We start from the raw sequence: 25,686 nt of genomic DNA on the forward strand, positions 1-25,686 counted from the left end.
AAAATGGGAAGTGACACAATACTGGTTATAGCAGGGTTTTCATTGGTGAATTTTTCTTTCCTGAAAATCTGTTGGCTCTTCTTTTTTGCTTAAGAAGGAATACATAGTACTTCAACAGGAAGGATAAAAACTCTAAAGCACCAGTGCCCTGAGTGTGCTAACAGAGCTGTTTTTTCTCTCTCTTTTGGCATGTAAAGTCAGTTACAAAGGAAACTGCTCCTGCTTGACCAAGGAGACTAACTCAAGAATGGATATTCAGTGCTGTAAGACTGCATGTCTACAATGCTGCCACTTTATATAGTGAGAAATTAATATTCTTTTATGCTGACTGCTTTCTCTCCTCAGGAAAAGTTATATACTGCTAACGAGTTGTGACAAACTATGCATCTAATTTTATCTGTGAGTAGCAGAAGCAGGTTAAGAAACTTCACAGGTGAAGAAGGAGGGATACATTTTCTGGTTCAGAGAAAGAACTTGCCAACAACCCAATTTCCTGAATGATACTATGCCGGTGATTTAACTTTTAGTACTCAAAATTCTTGGATGGTAACAGAATCACTGGAATATGATCAACTATTAAACAAAATATTTTGACTAAAACAAAAATAGAACATGACAGTGACTGGATAATTTAGGAGGCCATAGAAATAGCCAAAAGAGTTTATGTCTGTCAGTAAAATCCCTTTCCAAATATTAAACTGTGTCTTAAGTTTTTAAATGTCAGGTACTGCAGCATGAAAATAGACCACAAGGATGCCATAAGTAATGCAAGGTACTGCAAGTGTAATAAGCATATTTAATCATAAGGCAGCTGTGATGCTCTTAAACCTCTGATAAGCATGCCAGCTGCATACATAGAATAAAAAAAAAAAGCCAGTGACTCTAGGATAAAACTACATTTTATCTTCTGTATAGTAACAACTATCTCAACACTGTCTAGTGTGTTTCTGCAACCAGCAACTGGCAATGTCACACAATGTAACAGCAACTTCTTTACGGAGTACCAAAACAAGGCAAAAACAAAGTAGTCACATCCAATTCCAATAAACGTTTTACGTGCTAATGGTCAAATCATTAATTAAATGCACACTTCTGCCACACAGTTAAAGCAATGTACAAGGCACTCAACACCATGACATTCAGATCATAATGTACGTAAACAATTTTAAATAGAATGAAGACTAAAATGCATTTTGGACATATTCTCTCCTTAAACAGGAAAGGGCATACATACTATGATGAAATTTTTAGTATGCTGAACTCAAAATACATTCTGAAAAAGGATTTTCATTCTATTCTCCTTACAGCTGTAATGGCTGACATTAGAAATTTCTACTGAAAATGCTCTCTGCAAAAAGAAAATTTAATGTGACACAGTGTTTCCTGGAAGCAAGATCTCAGTTTTCTGTTACTTATCCAGTGGCATCAGGTTTAAGGCAGCAATAACACCTGGAGAGGCCTTGCCATTGTCAAGCTGATGTGCACAACATCTGCTCCAAAGGGCGTTCAGGCAGGTTTGGCTTTTATTTCCAGTTTTCAATTACCTAAGACTTCGAGTCTTCATTGAGGCCAGCTCCTTACATATTTATGGTACAACTTGAGCATCTGCTGAGTTTAAGTGGCTTTCTGTATCTGTGGCTTAGTGCTTAGGAGGTTTGGGTACACAAGAATAATGTGGCACCAGAGAAGAAAGAATTCCAAGAGCTCAGGAGTTAAATTCTTCCTCTTCTCAGCTTGTAAAAGACCCCCTTTATTCTGGAGAGGAGGAAGAGTCATCGTCATCATCATCTTCGTCATCATCATTGAACGAACATGGTGTCTCTCCTCGAGAATCTGAATAATGGGATGCAGTACTGTTCGACTGCAGACTGCCAGCTGTACTGTAGTGTCCTGTTGTTAACGCTACTTCAGCATCTAAAGAACATCCAGGATAAGAGCTAAAAATGAACAAAGAATTCATGTTAATGGCAGTCAGCTATTTTTGCATTTGAATTCATGGCAGAATGATGTTCTCCTTTACAGTCAAATATTAATCCACACAGACACCAAATTAAAGCTGAGCTACTTGTCACATGGTATCTCAAGCACCAAATAGAAGCTTAGCTACTTGACAAGTTGACACCACAAACACCAAATTAAAGTTGAACTATTTGTCATGTGGCACCACAAACACCAAATTAAAGCTAACCCACCTGCCACATGGCACTACAAACATCAAATTAAAGTTGAGCTACTTGTCACTTCACCAAAAATACCAGCTGAGCTACTTGCCACACAATGGCAGAAACATCAAATTAAAGATGAGCTACTTGCTATTTGGCACTGGGATCCTACTAAACACTTTTTAATGAAATGCATACTGTCGCATTTAGTGTAATTGCTTTCCTGTTTCAGCTTGTTTGCAAACATCAGCAGCAACCTTGTGGAGTAAGGACTGATACCAGCTCACCTAGGACTAGCAGGTAACACCTCTCTCTCTTCAATATATAGAAAATCTAGCCAGTGGAAGTACCCTCGGTACGGCTTGGGTTAGCCTTCTATTACTTCTAAAATGTTCTGGTCAACTGAAGCAAGTTCAAACAGTAAACAACTGTCATCCTCCAGTCTATCTGGCCTGTAAATGCAATGGAAGACACAGTGCGTAGTGACTGTTACAGTTACCTGCTACACAGAAGCATCATTGGCATGGAATGAACCTGTATCTATAATTCAAACTTAGTGCCCTGATCACATAACAAAGATAATGCTACAAATATAATTTATGTATCTGTATTATTTTTTTTTTAACTGGGAACATCAAATAGACACAGCCTCTTTTCAGAAGAGTTCTGAGGAGAAACACTCTACATATGAATGCTGTGACAAACATTTTATAGGAGTACAGACAGATTACAAGTATCTGAGTAGTTAACATGCAAAATATAGGCAAACTACCAACACTGTGCTTTAACTTAAGAATTTTTTACCTGTAATACCTGTGAATGTTATGCATCCATAGCAAAAGACAGCTTGTAGTAGGCAGAAAATAAAACTATGAATATACCTCTCAACCTCTTAGAGAAAGAAACCTGGACAAAACAATAAATAACACTGGAACCAAGGCCCAGAAATAGGGACAATTTTTAAATAATTCTCTTACAAACTTAGAAAGTTAATAGAATAACTATTATCATGACATCTCTGAAGGGTATGAAGTCTTAAACTCAAATGTCTGTCATTATGTTTTTCAATTCAGTCTTTAATATTTGCCAATAATTAGCTAAAAAACATAATTTTATGAAAAACAGACCAAAATATGAGGTAAAAATCTGTACAGTTGAGAGGTATGTGAAATGCACTAAGATGTACAAATTATAGACAGAAAGTGCTGTCAGTGTCCAAGGAGTAGGCTTAGAGGAAGACTAAGGAAAGATCAAATTACATTTTTTACTACTATGCTTAACTTTATAGAATATTTTCAGCAAATACCACCATCTCCAGGCCTGCAACTACGTGTAACTACACTACACTATTCAGAATGTTGGTGGGAATCAGGGATTGGAAAATACAAACTGTTACTGCCCAGAAAACAGCAGATGCTGCCTGTTCCAGACATTCTCACAACCTTTCTGAACATTTAATAAAACAAATATTCATAAAGTACAGTTTTGTACCTACCATAAATGTAGATGTCCGATAGGAATGCATCTGCAGTCCTTACAAATGGGTTGTCCTGTCGTCAGGCAGCCCTTCGGTCGGCCGGATTCCAAAGTCTGGGTCTGGCCTCGGCTGGTGTCGCACTTCACCCGACGTCATAGCTGCAGTTATTCGGGTATAAAGGCATCAGCCGACGCCATTTTCCTCAGTGTTTCTTGCCCCAGATGCCAGGTGCCCTCTTGGATGGCTAAATTTGGATAAATGCCAATGTTTCCAAATAGTAGAGAGCAAACACATAAAATAAGCATGTATGTACATATATACAAACAAATACACCATAATAGACCCCCCCCAAGCTAGCTGAAGGATGGCAAATACCCTAGGAGTACCACAGAGGGGAAGGTGGGTGGGTAATCCTGACTGCAGATGCATTCCTATCGGACATCTACATTTATGGTAGGTACAAAACTGTACTATGTCCTTCAAGGATGCATCTGCAATCCTTACAAATGGGTAGAATACCATAGCTAAACTAGGGGAGGAGGAAAAAATGAAAGATTATGGTGTAGTTAGGATCCCTTGCAAAACAGCAGTGGCAAAACGTGCTCGGGATCTAGAGTATAAAGGTAAATTATAATGCTTGGCAAATGTATGCACGGAGCTCCAAGTAGCAGCTTCTAAAATGTCCTTGGTAGCCACTCCTCGTAAGAAGGCTGTGGTAGTGGCTGTTGCCCTTGTAGAGTGAGGCCTAATGTTCTCTGGAGTTTTCTTTCCATGGTAGGAGTAACAAAATCTAATGCAATTTCCTATCCACTTGGAGATTGTCTGTTTTGAAATTGCATTTCCTTCCCTTCCTGTTGCATATGCTACCAGTAGCTGGTCAGTTTTTCTATTGCCCTTGGTCCTGTCCAGGTAATAGCGTAATTGTCTATGCACATCCAGGGTATGTAATAGACTTTCACCCCTGTTCTGTGGGTTAGGGAAGAATGTAGGTAGGTGGATAGCCTGATTTAAGGAAACTCTGGAAACCACCTTAGGCATAAAGGAAGGATTTGTTCTCATGGACACTCTATCTTGATGGAAGATCAGGAAGGGTTGTACTGCCATTAATGCCTGAAGTTCAGAGACCCTTCTTGCTGAAGTGATTGCCAGCAGGAAAGCAGTCTTCCATGATAGGTATTGCAATTCTGATGTTGCTGCTGGTTCGAAAGGAGGAAGTGTCAATTTTTCTAGCACAAAGTTCAAGTCCCATGCTGGTAATGGTGGCTTCCTAGGAGGCTTTACATTTTTAATTCCTCTCAGAAACTGTCTTAGCAGAGGATGTGAGAAGACAGGAGGATCCAAGTCGTACTCTGCTGAAATAGCTGATGCATGAATCTTGATGGAGGAGTAGGACAGGCCTGTGTGGAAGAGCTCTGCCAAATATTCCAGAATGTTGGCTATGTTTACCAGTGACACATCTTCTCCTTTTTCAGTACTCCAAATGAGATATCTTTTCCATTTTGCTGAGTAATTTTTTCTTGTTGAGGGTCTGCGAGCCTCAAGGATAATGTCTTTAACCCTTTGGGATAAATTTGGGTTAATTGGTCTTATGCAATGTTCCAGGCAGTCAGATGCAGAGTTTTCAGGTTGGGATGCAGATTATTGTAATTGTTCTGTGTTAACAGCAAGGGAACCAGGGGAAGTGGCCAAATTTGTTCCCGAGACATGCTCCTCAGTAATGGGTACCAATGTTGCCTTGGCCAGTCTGGAGCTATCAGAATGATCCTTGGATGGTCCTCTTTGATCTTCAATAGCACTTTGTGCATCAAAGGAAGTGGTGGAAATGCGTATGCTGCCAGGTTTTTCCAACTGAAGGATAGGGAGTCCACCTTCCAAGCAAGTGGGTGGTACATCCTTGTGCAGAATTTCTTTAGTTGGTGATTGTGTGGGGATGCAAATAAGTCTATTTCTGGGAGTCCCCATTTTTTTGTAATGGTTTTGAAGATGTCCGGATGCAGCATCCATTCGTGGGCATCCGTGGTTGTCCTGCTTAAAATGTCTGCTAGGATGTTTTCTTTTCCTGGTACAAAAATTGCTTTCAACTGTATGTTGTAGCTCAGGGCCACATTCCAGAGATCCAGTGCCATCCGGCAAAGAGGGTATGAGTGTGTGCCTCCCTGTTTGTTGATGTACCATATAACTGTGGTGTTGTCTGTCCTTACCATCAGTAGGCCTTGCTGAAGGAATGGTCTGAATGCCTGAATTTCCAGTTTTACTGCCAGCATTTCCTTTAGGTTTATGTGTAGGTGCAGTTGGTTTTGAGACCATAAGCCTTGTATGCACTTGTCCAGCATGTGTGCCCCCCAAACGAGGTCTGAGGCGTCTGTCGTGATGGTTTGGCTTGGTTGAGCACTGTGAAAGGGCAATCCTGTGTTTGATTGACAAGCCTGAGCCCACCACAGGAATTCTTGCTTCAGGCATGGAATAATGGGAATCTGGGTTTCCAAGCTGTGCTTGTGTTGAGACCATAAATTCCTTAGGTACCACTGTAGTTTTCTCATATGCAGCCTGGCATGTGGAACCAATATTATGCAGGATGCCATGAATCCCAAAGGCTTGCAGAACTTTTCTTGCTGTCAGATGGTTCTGTTTTGTTAAGGCCAGGAAGTAGAGAGGTAGCTGCTTCTGTTTTTCTACTGTTAGGAATGCCATTTGCCTTGTTGTGTCCAACTCTGCACCCAAAAAGGTTATTCTCTGGGATGGTATCAGTCTTGACTTTTTTAAATTGACTGTGTATCCCAGGGCTTGTAGCAGATAAATGACCCTTTGTAAATCTTCTGCTAGCTTGCTTTCGTTGTCCGCTTGTATCAGGCAGTCGTCCAGGTATGGGTAGATTTGGATTCCCTGAAGCCTGCAATGAGCAATTACTGATGCCAGGCATTTCGTGAACACTCTGGGCAGTAGATAAGCCAAAGGGCAATGCTGAGAATTGATAATGCTCTGATCCTGCAAGAAATCTGAGGTATCTTCTGCAGTTTGGTCGTATGGGGACGTGCAGGTATGCCTCCTTGAGATCTAGAGTCACCAGCCAAGACTCCTTGCCCAGCATGGGAAGAAGCTGCTGTAAGGTCAGCATTTTGAATTTTGGAACAATAAGGAATGTGTTTAAAGCGGACAAGTCGAGAATAGGTCTCCATGTGCCTTCTTTTCTTGGTACCAGGAAGAGTCTGGAGTAAAATCCCTTCCCTTGCTCCATAGATGGTACCTTTTCTACAGCTTTCATCCTTAATAAAAGAGATATTTGTTTTAGTGCTTCTGCCTTTTAATCTGGAGGTAGGTTTGGCATTCCTCTCTTCCCTGGTAGAGTATGGAAGTGAAACCTGTAACCTTGGTCTATTATCTGTAAAATCCACTTGTCTCTTGTGATGTAATGCCAGTTTGTCGTAAATAAGGCTAGCTTCCCGCCTAAGGGTGCTTGTAGTTGTTCCCTGGTAGGCGGTGCCAGAGCCAAGTCAATGTGATTGACCAGTAGTTGTGGTGGTGGCTGTGTCTGTGGCTGTGCCTCGCTGGTTGTTGCCCTGCCACTGACGTCCTCTGTAAGCACCCCTGGATTGGCTTCTGCCTCTTGAACGCCTATTCCTGCCTCTCTGAGTTCTGGAGGAGTCTGGAAAGGACCAATTCTTGGAGGGCCAATTCCTGCTAAACCTCGGTGGTTGGACCTGCAAGAAATCTTTTACTGTTTGGACAGATTTTGCCTTCTCTTCCATCTTCTTCAGTACTTGTTGTGCAGGAGAGCCAAACAAATTAATCTTATCCATAGGAGCATCTAATAGTTTTGATTTGACATGGTCTGGTAAGGCCTGTTCTTTTAGCCATGCATGCCTTCTGATGACTGTGCCAGTCATGGCTGATCTAAAGGAAGCCTCCAGTGCATCATAGCTGCATTTTAGGAATGGTTACTGACTTGTTGAATGTTATGTACCATTTCCTGCACATATTTTTGTCTACTGTTTCATCTGAGGACACTTTTTGGTTAACTGATCTAGTAAAATTCTTGATACTGCATCATGTGAAATTGACAGTACAAGGCCCTAGCTGAAAGAGTAGCAGAAGTGTAAACTTTTTACCCCATCTCTCGAAGGATCTGGATTCCCTTTCAGAGGGGAGGGGGTTTTTGGCAGAGGTGGCTGCTACAGCCTTAGGTCCTTGGGAGATAGTCTCTGGATCTGCAAGGGAGCCTTATATAAGTGATAATGAGTGTCCGGGACCCTGTAGTATCTATCGGGCTTAACAGGGGCCGGGGCAGAGAATCAGGAGCAGTACAAGCATCATTAAATGCATCATCTACAACAGAAAGAACTGGAGGTATGGCTAAAGGCCTATGTTGTGGTAAATGCAGAAAAGTTCTAAGCCTTTTTCTGGAATCTGAAAAATCCTGGCCCTGCCACTGAAATTGTTCCCTCATAGCATGCAGGGTTTCCCCAAAGGAAAATTCCTCAGGCGGAGAGGCAGAAGGAATGGACTCTTCACCATCAGAGTCTTCATAAGGGGAGTATGGGGCCTCTGGAGGGTCTGTATCAATTGAATCATCAGAGGAATCATCTGAAGACAGTGGCTCAGGGGGTTCTGCTCTAAGCCTCTTTTCTGGAGGCGGATGAGAGGCCCTGTCTGGTTGAGGTTGGGATCCTCGGATTAAAGAAATGAGATCCTGTGCTAAACTAAGCATTTGTGAACTAGAGCTAGGCCTGTGAGAGGGGGGCTTTGCAGGCACAGATTTAGTAGTTTTAGCTGCTTTACCCCTTGGCAAAGGCCTTAATGGACATGGCTGCAGGTGGCCTAGCAGCTCCACGTGCAAGGGTTGAAATATCCAAGGGAATAGTGTCTGATAATTCCTGAGAAACTGTAACAGTAAGTGGGATATCAGAAGCCAATTCCACGAGGTTAGTAGAGGCCTCGGCTGAAGGATGAACCGCTTGCTCGGTTTCAGCCGAAACCGAGACACTCGCGGTTGGCTTAACCGCGGTTTCGGCCGAAACCGCGGACCGCGAGTGTCGGTCCTTTTCCTTGCGCTTTTAGAAATTTGCGAAGTCGGAGGATCCGACGGCATAATATAAGCAAATTCGGAGCCGAAAAACTCCTCAGCAAACTCCGACCGGCGTCTAAGCGTCCGCTGGTTAAAAGAAGCACAGGCTAGACAAGCTGCGACGTCGTGGTCTGGGCCTAGACAAGGTAAGCAGTAAGAGTGGAAATCTTTATGAGGTATTTGTTTCCCACAAGTTAAACAGTTATTCACTTTTTCTGACATCGGCTGAGGCAAGAAAGAGTCCCCAACAGGGTACTTAGCTTTTTAGAAGTCTTTGAAGTAGTTTTCGGTAGTAGTAATCTCTGGTTCTGACCGACCGGCACTTGCGAACAGCTTCTGCTTCGGGCGCCACGCGGCAAGAAAGACTGAGGAAAATGGCGTCGGCTGATGCCTTTATACCCAAATAACTGCAGCTATGACGTCGGGTGAAGTGCGACACCAGCCGAGGCCAGACCCAGACTTTGGAATCCGGCCGACCGAAGGGCTGCCTGACGACAGGACAACCCATTTGTAAGGACTGCAGATGCATCCTTGAAGGACATCATGCTCACTCAGGCTATACCACTGCTATATAGGCAAACAGTTGTTACTACTGCATTGTTTAACTCTGAGCTTGAACTCAGAAGGAGCACATTAAATGTTGGAGAAAACCTGTCTGCAGGACAGATAGACACTGCTAATCTGATCAATGAACCCAGATCCAATGAAAATGAGCTAGAAAAATGCTTTGCAGAGCAAGATCTGCCCACACATACACATCCAGAAACTTGGTCATAATGCCACTACTGGCCACAGTTAAAAAAGGTAACTGCATTGGAACTTAAATGGCTTTAATCAATATTTACTCAATTATAACTTTATTCCCAGTCAATGAGGCTCTGCTATGGTTCCTCTCATCAACTCAGAAATAAATAAATAAATAAATAAATAAGAATATATATATATATATATATATATATATATATATATATACATATATATATATATATATATATATATATATATAGATATATATATCATCACAGCAAAATTACCCATTTATATACCCAATAGACTTTTCTCTCCCCAAAACAATATCAGCAGTGTGACTATTCCTTTACATGCACCCACCTTTGTATTATGGTACAAGACTATTTACTGTCTCACACTACATTACAGGGCTTGGTTTAGTATGCTACAAGATATAAGAAAAAAGCTGTACGTTCAGTGAGTTTTCCCATAGCAGGAAAAAATCTGGTGTCTTGACACAAAAACATTTAAAATACATACACAAAGGAATTTAAAGCAGAGCACAGCCAGGCAGCGTCTGCTTACTGTGAAAGAAATGTCATGGGAATGAATGCAGATCTTACTGGAGATCAGTGCCACCATGACACAAGGGATGTCTGCTTGGCTTCCAAATCTAAGTCATCACAGACGAGGCAACTGCAAGTCATTCAAGCCTCAACAATCTTAGCCAAACCTCACAAAGAATGAACTGCAGAAAAGTACAGTTGTGTACACATCATAAATGTAGATGTTCGAGTGTATTCACTGTTTCAGTCATCACCTGTGTGTTATCCCTGCTGTGGAAGCCCTTGGCCAGCCCGAATACCAGAATCAATGTTTTTCTGTGTTGGCTGCAGTCACCTGTAGTCTGACGTCAGGTCGTCAGTGCTATAAAGCAAGGCAGCCGACATCATTACATCAGTTTTTCTTGCCCTAACCCGTCAGAAGCACAAGGAAATAAGGTAAAGTAGTACTGGTGGCTAAAAGCCACCGTGGAAAGCTTATATACCCCTAGGGAAAGAGGATATATGGGGATGGAGGGAGGGAAAAGTACAGTTGTGTACACTTACCATAAATGTAGACGTTTGAGTGTATTCACTGTTGCAGTCATTACATTTGGGTAATCTGCTGGCAGGTGGCCCTCTGTCGGCCTGATTAACAAAATCTTGGGTCCTGCGTTGGTTGCTGTCCCTTCTTCCATGACGTCAGAGGTATAAAACATGCAGCAGACACCATTTTCATAAGTTTTTCTTGCCCCAGATGTCGGGTGCCCCCCAAATGGTGAGCAAAATATAAATATATATGCATGTAATTTAGAACACAACAAATATACCTCCAAATAAAAGCAAATACACCAAAAAGGCTTTTGAGCATAGTAAAAGAAAGAAGAGGTATAGAAAAAGAAAAAAACAGGGGGCTGGCGGGTGGGTAACCCGGACTGCAACAGTGAATACACTCGAACATCTACATTTATGGTAAGTGTACACAACTGTACTATGTTCTTCGTGTTTCACTGTTGCAATCATTACATTTGGGTAGAATCCCAAAGCTATGGTTGGGAGGATGGAATTTTATAGCATTAAGAGCAGCTATAAGGCCCTGCAGGACAGCAGTGGCAAAACCTGCTCTGGATTTAGAGAAGAGAGGTAAATGGTAATGTTTGGTGAAAGTATGAACTGAGCTCCAGGTAGCAGTTTCTAGAATGTCTCTGGTAGGAACCCCTCTGAGAAAGGCTGCAGAAGTAGATGCAGCCCTGGTGGAATGGGATCTGATCCCCTTGGGAACAGATTTACCATGGTGCATGTAGCAGAAACGAATGCAATGGCTTATCCATTTTGAAATAGTCTGCTTTGAAATAGCCTTTCCCTCTGCCCCTGCAGCAAATGCCACCAGTAACTGCTCAGATTTTCTTAGAGATTTTGTCCTGTTTAAGTAGTATCTTAGTTATCTGTGTACATCCAATGAATGCAGAATCCACTCATCCTTGTTCTGTGGATTTGGGAAAAAAAGTTGGCAGATGAATGGTCTGATTAAGAACCACACTATATACCACTTTAGGCATAAAGGATGGATTGGTCCTGAGCGCCACCCTGTCTGGGTAAAAGATAATAAAAGGCTCCACTGCCATGAGAGCCTGCAGTTCTGAAATCCTTCTAGCTGAAGTGACTGCTAAAAGAAAAGCTGTCTTCCAAGACAGAAATTTTATGTCTGCAGTAGCAGCTGGCTCAAAAGGAGGTAGGGTGAGCTTTTCCAACATAAAATTGAGGTCCCATGCAGGAGTTGGTGCTCTCCTGGGAGGTCTTAAATTTTTGGCCCCTCTGAGATACTGCTTTAGCAGGGGATGAGAAAAGAGGGGAGGCTCTGTGTTGTAATGAGCTGAAATGGCAGAGCCATGGATTTTTATGGAAGAGATAGGCCCTTGTTAAGCATCTCAGTTAAATATTGCAGAATCTGAGGAATATTGGGCACTGCTGTGCTTATTCTTTGTGCCAGGTTCCAGGCAAAGAATCGTTTCCATTTATCAGCATAAGAATTTCTAGTACTAGGCCTTCTAGCCTCCAAAATGACATCCATCCATTGCTGAGAGATGTAACTGGTGAAATCAGTTGATTAGCCATGCTGCAAGATTCAGAGTTTGGAGCCGAGTGTGCAGAAAGTACAGCTGTGTACCTACCATAAATGTAGATGTTCAAGTGTATTCACTGTTGCAGTCATTACAGTTAGGTTATCCTGTTGGCAGGCTACCCGCAGTCGGCCCGAATTCCAAAGTCCTTGTCCGGCATCAGTTGCTGTCACCTCCTCCCTGACGTCAGTGCGCCAGGGGTATTAAAAGATGCTGCCGACGCCAGTTTCTTCAGTTTTTCTTGCCCCAGATGTCAGGTGCCCCCAAAAGGGTAGGCTAATTTTTGCCAATAAACATGCATACAGTAAAGTAAAACTCTACCTTCATCCACAAGCAAATACACCACATAGGTTATATAGAATAGAGAAGTACATATTAGACCCAGCAAAGGAAAGGGGGATGGTGGGTGGGTAACCTGGACTACAACAGTGAATACACTTGAACATCTACATTTATGGTAGGTACACAACTGTACTATGTTCATAGTGTTTCACTGTTGCAGTCATTACAATTGGGTTGAATCCCAAAGCTATGGTTGGGCGGCTGGGGCAAAATAGGATTAGGAGAGGCTATGAGGCCCTCCAGAACTGCAGTGGCAAAGCCTGCTCTAGATTTAGAGTAGAGAGGTAAGTGATAGCGCTTTGTAAAAGTGTGCACTGAACTCCAAGTTGCAGCCCCTAAGATGTCTTTGGTTGGTACTCCTCTGAGGAAGGGTGCTGAAGTGGCTGCTGCTCTGGTTGAATGTGGCCTAATGCCCTTAGGCACCGATTTGCCATGCTGTGAATAGCAGAAACGAATGCATTGGCCTATCCATTTTGAAATAGTCTGCTTTGAGATAGCCTTTCCTTGTGATCCTGCAGCATATGCCACTAGACGTTGTTCAGTTTTTCCTGAAAGCTTTGGTTCTGTCCAAGTAGAAGCGTAGCTGCCTGTGAATGTCCAAAGAATGCAGAAATTTCTCACCCTTATTCTGTGGGTTTGGGTAAAAGGTAGGCAAATGAATTGTTTGATTCAGGGCCACACTGGACACTGCCTTTGGCATAAATGTTGGGTTTGTCCTCAGAGAAACCATGTCCTGATGGAAAATGATAAAGGGTTCCACAGCCGTGAGTGCCTGTAACTCTGAGACTCGTCTCGCAAAGGTTACTGCTAGGAGCAAGGCTGTTTTCCAAGATAAGAATTTTATATCAGCTGTAGAGGCTGGTTCAAAAGGAGGCAGTGTGAGTTTTTCCAAGACATAATTTAGGTCCCATGCAGGTATTGGTGCTCTCCTTGGGGGTCTTATGTTTTTGGCCCCTCTGAGGTACTGCCTTAGTAATGGATGAGAGAATAGAGGTGGTTCTGTATTGTAATGAGCTAAAATGGCAGAGGCATGAATCTTAATTGAGGAAAAGGATAGGCCTTTGTCCAGCATCTCAGTTAAGTATTGTAAAATTTGAGGAATATTTGGTACAATAGTGTCAATTCCTTGTGCCTGGTTCCAAGCACAGAATCTCTTCCATTTTTCTGCATAAGATTTTCTAGTGCTAGGCCTCCTGGCCTCCAAAATAACATCCATCACTGCTTTAGACAGAGGCGTGTTTTGAATGGTTACATTATCTGCCATGCTGCCAAGTTTAAGGTCTCGAGTTGGCTGTGCAGGATCTAACTGTTTTGTTGAGTCAGTAAGTGAGGAATTTGAGGCAATGTCCAGGCTGGGCATTGAGACAAGCTCATTAGGATTGGGTACCAATGCTGGTGGGGCAATCAGTATCAATTTTGGCTTCTCTTGTCTGACCTTTAGGAGTACCTTGGGGAGGAGAGGCAGTGGGGGGAAAGGCATATACTGTTAAGATAGAGCGTCCACTTTCCATGCTAGCTTGTGATAAGTCCTTGTGCAGAATTTCTGCAGTTGGCAGTTGTGAGGCGAGGCAAAGAGGACTATGTCCGGGCATCCCCATTTCCTTGTTATCATGCTGAAGACTTGTGGATCCAATTTCCACTTGTGGGGATCCATTAGGTTTCTGCTTAGTTCAACTGCCAGAGAGTTTATCCTTCCTGGCAGATATTGTGCTTGCAGATGTACTCGGTAAGTCAATGCTGTGTCCCACAAAGTCATGGCTAGTCTGCAGAGGGGGTAGGAATGTGTGCCTCCCTGCTTGTTTATGTACCACATGACTGTAGTATTGTCCGTCTTTATCAATAGTTGCCCTGGATGAAGTAGATCCTTGAAGGCTGTCAGGGCATTTTGAACAGCTAGCATCTCTTTTTGATTGATATGTAGATGCATTTGGCTTGCGGATCATGTGCCCTGAATACATCTTCCTGCCATATGGGCCCCACAGGCATAATCTAATGCATCTGTTGTTAATGTCTGCCTGGCTGTGGGTAAAGTGAAAGGCTGTCCCTTGTTGTGGTGACAGGCCTCTGCCCACCATCAAAACTTCTGCTGCAGGCAGGGAATGAGGGTAATTATTGTTTCCAGGCTGTGGCAATGTTGAGTCCAAACACTTTTTAGATACCATTGTAGTTTCCTCATATGCAGTCTTGCATATGGAATTAGCAGTATGCAGGATGCCATGAAGCCCAAAGCCTGCAGAATTTTTCTTGCAGATAACTGGGTCTTTGTTGCCAACATTTTGAAATAAGTAGTTAGTTGTCTTTGTTGGTTTGGCATGAGATAAGCCATCTGGGCAGCTGTATTTAAGCTTGCACCCAGGAATATTATCTCTTGTGAGGGTACTAGTTTTGATTTGTTTTCATTTGCTGTGTACCCTAGGCATGTTAGTAATCTTTTTACAAACGCCAGATGCTGTAGTAGAATGTCTTTGTTCTCTGCTTGAATAAGGCAATCGTCCAAGTAAGGATAAATTTGTGTTCCTCTTTGTCTGCAAAATGCAATTACTGCTGCCAGGCATTTTGTGAAGACCCAGGGTGCAGTAGATAAGCCAAAGGGCAGTGCAGATAATTGGTAGTGCATTGAGCCAGCTATAAATCTGAGGTATCTTCTGCATGAATGTCTGATTGGGACATGCAGGTATGCCTCTTTTAAATCTAAAGTCACAAGCCATGCCTTCTTGCCCAGCATGGACAGAAGCTGCTGCAGAGTCAACATTTTGAATTTCGGAATATCCAGAAATGTGTTGAGAATAGACAGATCCAGTATTGGTCTCCATGCATTGTCCTTTCTGGGCACCAAGAAGAGTCTTGAGTAAAATCCTTGTCCCTGCTCTTGCTGTGGCACTCGCTGAATGGCCCTCATGTCCATGAGGGCTGAAACTTGTTTTTGAGCCTTTGCCCATTGATTGTGTGGCAGGTCTGGCATTCCGTTTGCCCTTGGCAGGGTGTGAAAATGGAACCTGTAGCCTTGAGAAACTATATTCAGGACCCATTTGTCCTGGGCGATCATGTGCCAATTTTGTGAAAAATGTGTTTAGTTTTCCCCCTAAAGGGGCTGCCAAAAGATAAGTGCTCGGTGCTGGCAGGGAAAAGTCATTGAGACGGTATCCTGTATGGCTGTGATTTATCTTCTCCACTTTTGGAGGTAGAAGCACCCCACTGTTTAGACCTGTATGAGCCCTGGGGCTGGGATCTGCCTCTGGGCCGTCTGTATCTGCCTCGTTGTGGCCTGTCTGACACTGGAAAGGACCAGTTCTTTGCAGGCCAGTTCCTGCTAAATCTGGGAGGTTGTACCTGTAAGAAACCCTTGACTGTTTGCATAGATTTTGCTTTGTCCTCCATTTTCTTCAACACCTCTTCTGCTTAACACCAAACAAGTTATCATGCTGTAATGGAGCATCTAATAATTTTGCTTTAACATGATCAGGCAGATTCTGTTCCTTTAACCAAGCATGCCTCCTAATGACAGAACCCGTAACAGTGGCCCTGCATGAGGCCTCCAGAGAATCAAAACCACATTGCAAAGCATGCTTTCCCACTTGTTCAGCTGCATGCAATAAATCCTGCATTTCTTTGTTTTCTGCACATTCAGAATGTCAACATTTTCTGTTTTAGTAGTGACATAAGATATTGTTGATATTTAAGCATATGAAACTGACAATTTAAGGCCCTTACAGCCAAAGTAGCAGAAGTGTATATCTTTTTCCCCCATCTGTCCAGGGCCCTTGAATCCCTATCAGAGGGAAAAGTTTTTTTGCAGTGGATGCCTTGACCCCTTTGGGACCCTGAGAAATAGTTTCTGGGTCAGCAGCAGGGTTTCTATAAAGAAATCTATGTGAATCAGGAACCCTGTAGTATCTGTCTGGCTTAACAGGAGCTGGTAGTAAAGAGTCAGGAGTGAGACTGGACTCTATAAATACATAATCTACAATGTCTAAAACAGGAGGAATAGCAAGGGGCCTGTGCTGTGGTAGTAAAAGAAAATCTCTGAGCCTTTTCTTAGATTCTGAGTAATTTTGGCTTTCCCAATGAAAATGCTCCCTCATAGTATGCAGGGTCTCCCCAAAGGAATAATCTTCAGGAGGAGAGGCTGAAGGGATAGATTCTTCAGCATCAGAATCCTCGTAAGGAGGAAGAGAGTATCCCTGTTCAGAAGAGGAATCAGAGAAAATAGAAACTTGATCTGAAGATTCATATTCTGTCTCTTGCCTAGGTCTCTTATCAGGAGGGGGATGGGAACCCCTGATCAAAGTAATTAGGTCTTCGGCCATTTTAAGCATCTGTTTTTTAGGCATGGAGGCCTGTCCTGGTGGATGTTGTACTTGTTTCTTTGTCTTTAGAGGTGCTTTAGTCTTTGCCTTTGAAGCTGAAGTTATTTTTACATACAACTGTGTAGGCCTGAAAACACCCTCAGAAGCCAATGCCTGCTCAGCGGCTCCGGACCCATCTGAGGGAATAGTTTCCGAGGGTCCAATACCTTGAGTTTCCAGCGGTCTAGCTGGCTCCACGTGGGAGTCGGAAGCGGCCTGTGGCTCTAAGGTAGCAGGCATCAGGGGCTGCGAAAGCACCTCACTGAGAACCGGTGAACCGGCGACTGGCTTAGCTGAAGCCTCGTCGTCGGTTTTGGACCTAGGATGCCTGTCCTTTTCTTTGCACTTTTTATAAATTCTGGTAGTCGGCTGTTCTGACGGCATTATATAATTAAATCTCCTGCCAAAATAATGCAAATAAAATAAAATAAAAAAATAATGCAAGAAATGCAAAATCGTACCGACGCTTAATAGTGCGTTGGTTAAATCTAGCACAAAACCGACAACTAGCAACGTCATGGTCAGGGCCTGGGCAAGGAAAACAGTAAGAATGAAAATCCTTATGAGGTATTTGCTTCCCACAAGAAATACAATTATTAACTTTTTCTGACATCGGTCTGGAGCAAGAAAAAAAGTTTCCCCAATGGGGTACTTAGCTTTAATGAAGACTTCGGATCTGAAATGCAAACTTGAAAATCTCAGGAGTCGGCCGACTGGCACTTGCGAACTGCTTTTGCTTCGGGTACCGCGTGCAAGAAAGACTGAAGAAAATGGCGTTGGCTGCATCTTTTATACCCCTGGCGCACTGACGTCAGGGAGGAGGCGACAGCAACCGACGCCGGACCAGGACTTTGGAATTCAGGCCGACTGCGGGTAGTCTGCCAGCAGGATAACCCAATTGTAATGACTGCAAAAGTGAAACACGATGAACATTTTGATAGTTCTGCTGAGACAGTAGATAAGGAGTCTGAGGCAGGTACCATGGAGGAAGGTGTGACACATTGCGCAGGAGTGGGTACCAGTGTTGGCGAGGCCAGTCTGGAGCAATCAGAATCATTTTTGGTTTTTCCTGTCTGACTTTTAGTAAGACCTTGGAGACCAGAGGCAGATGGGGAAAGGCATTGACTGATAGGTTTTTCCAGCTGAAGGATAGAGCATGCACTTTCCAAACTTTTTTGTGATGAATTCTTGTGCAGAATTTGTCCAACTGATAGTTTTGGGGTGAGGCAAAAAGATCTATGTCTGGGCTCCCCCATTTGCGTGTCAACATGCTGAAGATTTGTGGATCCAGTTTCCATTCGTGTGGGTCCATAAGATTTCTGCTTAGTTCGTCTGCCAGAGTATTTTACTTTCCTGGCAGGAACTGAGCTTGTAGATGTATTTGATAAGTCAATGCCATATTCCGCAAAGCCATGGCTAGTCTGCAAAGGGGGTAGGAATGGGTAACCCCCTGCCTGGCTATGTACCACATGACTGTGGTGTTGTCTGTCTTTAACAGTAGTTGTCCTGGATGAAGATAGTCCTTGAAGGCTGTCAGAGCATTCTGTATAGCTAGCATCTCTTTCTGGTTGATATGTAGGTGCATTTGATTTGGGCTCCATTGGCGCTGAATACATCTCCCTGCCAGATACGCCCCTGCCCCCCAAGCATAACCTGATGCATCTATAGTCAGGGTTTGGGTGGCAGGGGGTGGAATGAATGACAGTCCCTTGTTTTGGTGACAGGCCTCTGCCCACCATAGGAACTCTTGCTGCAGGCAAGGAATGATAGGAATCACGGTTTCCAGGCTGTGACAATGTTTACTCCATAAGCTTTTTAGGTACCATTGAAGTTTCCTCATATGCAGTCTTGCACATGGAATTATTAGAATGCAAGAAGCCATGAACCCCAAGGCCTGCAGAATTTGTCTTGCAGATAGCTGGGTTTTGTGGCCACTTGTTGAAGTAAGTCATTAATTGAATTTGTTTTTCTGGCGTAAGGCAAGTCATCTGGGCAGTTGTATTCAAGCTTGCACCCAGGAATGTAATTACTTGAGAGGGTACCAGTTGTGATTTCTTTTCGTTTATGGTGCACCCTACAAGTTAGAAGCCTTTTCACAAATGCCAGATGTTTTAAAAGAGTGTCCTTATTTTCTGCCTGAATTAGACAATCATCCAGGTAAGGATAAATTTGAATGTTTCTTTGTCTGCAAAATGCAATTTACTGGTGCCAGGCACTTAGTGAAGACCCTGGGTGCAGTAGATAAACTAAAGGGCAGTGCAGAGAACTGGTAATGCAAATAGCCTGCTTTGAAGCGGAGGTATATTCTGCAAGATTTCCTGATTGGGATACGCAGGCAAGCCTCTTTTAAGTCTAGAGTTACCAGCCAGGCATCCTACATTAGCATAGGCAGTAACTGTTGTAGAATCAGCATCTTGGAATTTTGGAATGTCCAGAAATGTATTTAGAATGGATAAGTCCAGAATTGGATGCCATGATTTCAATAAAAACCTTGTCCCTTTTCCTTTTCTGGTACTGGTTGAATAGCCCCCATATTCATGAGGGACATAACTTGTTTCTGTGCCACTGCCCACTGATTTGGAGGCAGATCTGGCCATCCATTTGGGATTGGCAACGTGTGGAAATTAAATCTGTATCCCTGGGATACTATATTTAAAACCCACTTGTCCTGTTGCCAATTTCTAGCATGAAGTGCTAGTTTTCCCCCCAAAGGGGCGGCCAAAAGATAAGTGCTTGGTGTATGCAGAGGAAAGTCATTGAGACTGTTTACCGTAGGAAGGTGCCTTGTTACTTCCAGATTTGGAGGTGGAGGCACCCCATTGTTTTGTTCTATAAGTTCCTTGTGACTGAAACCTGGAGCCTTTGGAGTGTCTGAGTTTGATCTAAGCAGCTCCGGTGGGTACTGGAAAGGACCAATTCTTAGCAGGCCAGTGCCTACTGAACATGGGTGGCTGCACTTGTAGGTAATATTTTAAAGTTTGCATAGATTTAGCTTAATCTTCCATCTTTTTCAAAACTTCTTCTGCCTTATTACCAAATAGACTGTCCTGTTGTAAAGGAGCATCCAACAATTTTGCTTTAACATTATCAGGCAGATTTTGCTCCTTGAGCCAAGCATACCTTCTTATCACAGATCTAGTTACAGCGGCCCTGCAAGTGGCCTCCAAGAAATCAAAACCACATTGCAAAGTATGCTTTCCAACTTGTTCAGCTGAATGCAATAAATCCTCCACCTCTATTTTCCACACAGTCAGAAATCAACATCATTTTCTGTTTAAGTAAGCCCATGACATGCTGCTGCTATTTAAGCATATGAAATTGACAGTTTAAAGCCCTGATTGCCAAGGTTGCAGACGTGTAAACCTTCTTACACCATCTATCCAGCGCCCTGGAGTGTCTATCAGAAGGGTTAGGAATTTTAGCAGTAGAAGCCTTAATGCCCTTGGGACCCTGAGAAATGGTTTCAGGGTCAACAGTAGAGTTTTTAAAGAGGAATTTGTGGGAGTCAGGAACCCTGTAATATCTGTCTGGCTTACTAGGAGCAGGAGGCAGGGAATCAGCAGCCATGCTGGATTCTGAGAAAACATCATCCACAATGTCTAGAACAGGAGGTACAGCCAAAGGCCTATGCTGAGGAAGAAGAAGGAAATCCCTAAGCCTCTTTTTAGATTCTGAGAAATCCTGACTCTCCCAGTGAAAGTGTTCCCTTAAGGTATGCAAAGTTTCTCCAAAAGAAAAATCCTCAGGAGGAGAAACAGAAGGGATGGAATCTTCTGCATCAGAGTCCTCATAAGGTGGAATAGATCATTCCTGATCAGAAGAGGAATCAGAAGAAACAGAAACCTGATCTGATGATTCATAGTCAGTGCCTAGCCTAGGCCTCTTAGCAGGAGGGGGATGGGAACCCCTGATCAAGGTAATTAAATCCTCAGCCATTTTGATCATTTGTTTCTTAGGCAAAGGGGCCTGTGCACGTGGCCCAAGCGTCGGTTATTTAGACATACAAGTTGATTTTGGCCTAGGTTTTGAAGATGGCATCAGTTTAATATACAAATCTTTAGGCATGAAAACACCCTCAGAAGCCGGTGCCTGCTCAGCAGCTCCGGACCCATCTAAGGTAGAGACATCTGCGGGTTCAATACTTAAAAGTATCTCGCGGCATACCGGACTCCGAATGGGTCTCAGTAGAGGCCTGCAAATCAAAAGTAGCAGGTATCAGGGGTTGCGAAAGCGCCTCACTGAGTACCGGCGACTGGCTTAGGAGAAGCTTCGTTGTCGGTTTTGGACCACGACGGTCTGTCTCTGTCTTTTTCTTTGCGTTTTTTGTATATTCCGGTAGTCGGACTGCTAACAGACAACATTTCTGGATAGTTAAATCCTGAGCCAAAATATTTTTAAGCAAAAATATACAGACGCTTAATAGTGTGTTGATTACATTTAGCACAAAACCGACAGCAAGGCACGTTGTGGTCAGGGCCTAGGCAAGTAATACAGTACAAATGAAAATCCTTATGAGGTATTTGCTTCTCACAAGTAATACAATTATTAACTTTTACTGACTTCGGTAAGGAGCAAGAAAAAGTTTCCCCAACCGGGTACTTAGCTTTAGGTTGAAGACTTTGGTTCTGAAACTCGAAAACGAAAATTTCAGGAGTTGGCCGACCGGCACTTGCGAACTGCTTCTGCTTTGGGCACCATGCAGCAAGAAAGACGGATGAAAATGGTGTCGTCTGCATGTTTTATACCCCTGACGACCTGATGCCATGGAAGAAGGGACAGAAACCGATGCAGGACCCAAGACTTTGCTAATCAGGCTGACTAAGGGCAACCTGCCAGCAGATTACCCAAATGTAATGACTGCAACAGTGAAACAAGAAGAACATCTTGGCCTTTACACATGGGATCAGAGGGAGAGAGGTCTCCAGAGACTAAGAGTACTGGCACCAAAGGTTCTTTAGGTACCACTGAAGTTTTCTCGTGTGAAGCCTGTCCAGAGGAATTAGAAGGATGCAAGATGCCATGTATCCCAGGGCTTGCAGGAACTTCCTCGCAGTGAGGTGACTTCTGGAAGCCAGCTGGATAATGTAGAGAGGCAGGAAGCTCTGCTTTTCTGGGGATAGGAAGGCCATTTGGGATGCTGTGTCTAGCAGATCTCCCAAAAAAACATCTTTCCTGGTGGGGGTTTGCTATGATCTCTTCTCATTGATGGTGAACCCTAGGGAAGTTAGGAGGGATGTGACAAAGAGAAGGTCCTGGAGCAGCTTTTCTTTGCACTCTGCCTGAATGAGGCAGTTGCCCAGGTAAGGGAAAATATGAATATTTCTTTGTCTGCAAAATGCTATGGCCGGGGCTAAGCATTTGGTGAATACTCTGGGTGCAGTAGATAAGCCAAAGGGCAGCGCAGAGAATTAAAAGTGTTGTGATCCTGCCCTGAAGTGCAGGAATTTCCTGCAGGATTCCCTTATGGGGATGTGGAGGTAGGCATCTTTTAGGTCTAAGGTCACTAGCCAGGCATTATTTGTTAGCATAGACAGCAGCTGCTGCAAAGTGAGCATTTTGAATCTGGGGACCACCAGGGAGGTGCTCAGAATGGATAGATCTAGGATGGGGCACCAAGTGCCCTCTTTTCTGGGAACAAGGAACAGTCTGGAATAAAAGCCTCTGCCTGCTTGATCTGGGGGGACAGATTCTACTGCCCCATGGTATATGAAAGTTTTGACCTGTTTCAATGCCTCTGCCCACTGATTTGGAGTCAAGTCTGGGTACCCTCTCGGAAATGGGAGTTCGCTGAAAGAGAATTTGTATCCCTGAAAAATGATCTTTATGACCCACTGGTCCTTTGTTACAGAAAGCCAATTTTCTTTGAAGAGGGAGGGCCTTCCTCCTAGTTTTTGATGAGTGAAGGGAGGGCAGCGGGGGGGGTCATTGTGAATTTTTGCCACAGAAGGGTGGCTTAGAACTCCCTGTATTTGGGGTGGAATTGGCCCACTGTTTGCTTCTCTGCTGGCCCTGGGATAGGGGCCTGGATGGTCTGTCCCTGCAGGGCTTAGTTTGGCCCTGTCTGCTAGGTGCAGGGAAGGACCAGTGCTTAGAGGGAAAGTTCCTGCTGAACCTGGGAGGTTGAACCTGAAAGAAATCTTTTACTGTTTGCATAGATTTTGGTTTGTCTTCCATCGTTCTAAGCACCTTCTCTGCTTTTCCTCAAACAAGCGCTCCTTATCCAGGGGTGCATCAATAAGTTTAGACTTGACATGATCAGGGAGAGGTTGTTCCTTCAGCCATGCAAGTCTCCTAATGACAGATCCTGTTACTGCTGCCCTGCTAGAGGCTTCTAGGGCATCATATCCACAGTGTAACGAGTGTTTGGCCACTTGACAGAGTGCAGTAAATCTAACTATTTTGAATTGGCACGGTCAGGAAAGGTAGAAATCTTTTGTTTTAATAGTTCCAAAGTGTGTTGCTGATATTTTCACATAGGGAACTGACAACTGAGGGCTCTGATACCTAAGGTCACAAAGGTGTTTACTTTTTTACTCCATCTGTCCAGATCTCTGGAGTCCTTGTCAGAAGGAATAGGATTCTTGGCAGAACTAGTCTTAGCTTCTTTAGGTCCCTGTGTAATGACCTCTGGGTGTGCAGCAGGATTTCTGTACAGGTATTTGTGAGAGTCCGGCACTCTGTAATACCTGTCAGGTTTACAGGGAGCAGGTGGGAGGGCATCATGGGCTATGCTGGATTCATGGAAAACATCATCCACCACTTCCAAAACAGGGGGGATGGCCAGGGGGTCTGTGCTGGGGCAGGTCCATAAACTCTCCAAGTCTTTTCTTAGACTGGGGTAAGTCCTGAGATTCCCAGTGGAAAAGTTCCCTGAGGGTGTGAAGCGTTTCCCAGAAGGAAAGGTCCTCTGGAGGGGAGGCAGAAGGGATGGATTCCTCTGCATCTGAATCCTCATAACCAGTCAGAGGTTGCTGTTCCACTTCAAAAACTGAATAGTCAAATTCCTCAGAATCCTGCTCTGTCATAATTTCTGGAGAAGGGTGCCTTTTCCTTTTAGAAGTTATGGCCTGATTACCCCGGATAAGGGAGATGAGATCCTCCGCCATTTTAAGCATTTGTGCTTGGGGTGGTGGAGCAGGAGCAAGATGGTGGATAGAAGCAGAATTTCTAGGGGTGGCCTGGATTCTAGGCCTGAAAGAATCCGTCAGTCTGAGAGAAACGGTAGTCGGATGAGAAGAGGTCGGTTTTTTTTTGACTAGATTCGGTAGTTTAAAAGGCCTCCTCTGAAGCCAGTGCCTGCGTCGTGGTTCTGGACCCAACCGAGGCAGAGACAGCCAAAGGCTTGGAAGAGAAAGAAGATTTCTGCGGCATACCTGACTCTTAAAGTGTCTTGGTAAAGGCCTGTACAGATATCTAATCAGGTATCAGGGGCTGCAAAAGCGCCTCACTGAATTGTGGAGACCTGACAACCTGCTTAGCGGTAGTGTCGGAAGGCTTAGCCTTGTGTGGTCTGTCGCTATCTTTATCTCTGCATTTTTTCGGAATGCCCACAGATTGTTGGCTGACAGATGCCATATTGGAATGTGAAGACGGAACATGAAAATAACTGTCTACAATAAGAGCTCTACAACAAATGGTTCTAGCATTAAAGAGGGCATAGAACTGGCAATGGGGGACGTCGTGGTCTGGGCCTAAACAAGTGAAGCAGTTAAGAATGGAAGTCTAGGTGTGGGATCTGCTTTCCACAGGCGAGACAACTGTTAACTTTTATGGACATCGGTTAGTGGAAGAAAAAAGGGTCCCCAATGGGGTACTTGGCTTTAGACGTTTTCAGCTGAAATTCAAACTCTGGTAGTAACCGACCGGCACTCATGCGAAATGCTTCTCTACTGGCTCCATGGCAAGAAAGACTGATGTAATGATGTTGGCTGCCTTGCTTTATAGCACTGATGATCTGATGTTAGACTGCAGCCGACGCAGAAAAACATTTGACTCTGGTATTCGGGCTGGCCAAGGACTACCACAGCAGGGATAACCCCACAGGTGATGACTGCAACAATGAAACATGAAGAACATCATTATATTCTTTACAGACTGTGACACACCATCTCTTCTTTCATCACAGGTAAAATGGTGGCTGGCTTCCTTCCTCCTCCACACAGCATGTTATAAGGTCACTGTGTCAGTAAATACTTTTTTGCTGTGTGGAGGAGGAAGGAAGCCAGCCACACAGCATGTTATAAGGTCACTGTGTCAGTAAATACTTCTTTGCTTTTCTAATGCAGCCCTATGACAACCAACAATTTGGCAAGGATTTAATATGGTACAGCAATACTTACATTACTCTAAATTGGCCTCTACCAGCTGGCTGCTTTAAAATGCAATAATGAAGAACCTAGGACCTCTGGGTTGGATGAAAGAAGCTCACATATATCAGAATTATATAATGTGCCCTGTTCTCAGGCAGTTGTATTAACTTGAAGCAGGGCCCATATGCACTTGCTCTCTGAACTGTGGAATACTTTTTAAGATATTAACAGAGTAAACTGCAGGGAAGATTTTAAGAAGCAGTGGCTGACCACAAGGTATGACATAAGAACTCACTCCAGTCCCCCACTCTGGGCTCCCAATATGTATGAGCATATGACTGCATGAGAGGTGATCCCCACAGATGCACACAAATACAGACACAGGCAGGCACACACACGTTTTCTGGCGCTTCCACCCTTCGCTACACTATGATTTTCCATCTAAAATCCAAAGTATCTGCTGGCACCTATTTTGTCCCTTCTCATTAGTACATTGTACTGGTCTGTTTAATCTCTGATTATTTTCTTGGCATGAAATTCAGTGGAACCATGGCCTGCAGACAAAGGGGACAGTGAACCATTACTCAGTGCCTAGTA

General features: G+C 43.7%; 1 protein-coding gene across 4 annotated transcripts in view; it reads right to left on the bottom strand.

Moving 5' to 3' along the window:
* Positions 1-776: 776 nt before the first annotated feature.
* The window catches only part of TFDP2 (transcription factor Dp-2), a 1,395,463-nt gene continuing 1,370,553 nt past the window's right edge, over positions 777-25,686 (bottom strand). For all 4 annotated transcript variants that reach the window (XM_044071065.1, XM_044071064.1, XM_044071067.1 and 1 more), the window contains exon 11: positions 777-1,937. In XM_044071065.1, coding sequence (XP_043927000.1) covers positions 1,751-1,937 — 187 coding nt within the window. In that variant the 3' untranslated portion in view covers positions 777-1,750. The remainder of the gene's footprint in view (positions 1,938-25,686) is intronic.

The sequence above is a fragment of the Protopterus annectens genome, chromosome 5.part0 (genome assembly GCF_019279795.1).
Source record: "Protopterus annectens isolate FY-2018-M chromosome 5.part0, PAN1.0, whole genome shotgun sequence".
NCBI lineage: Eukaryota > Metazoa > Chordata > Ceratodontiformes > Protopteridae > Protopterus > Protopterus annectens.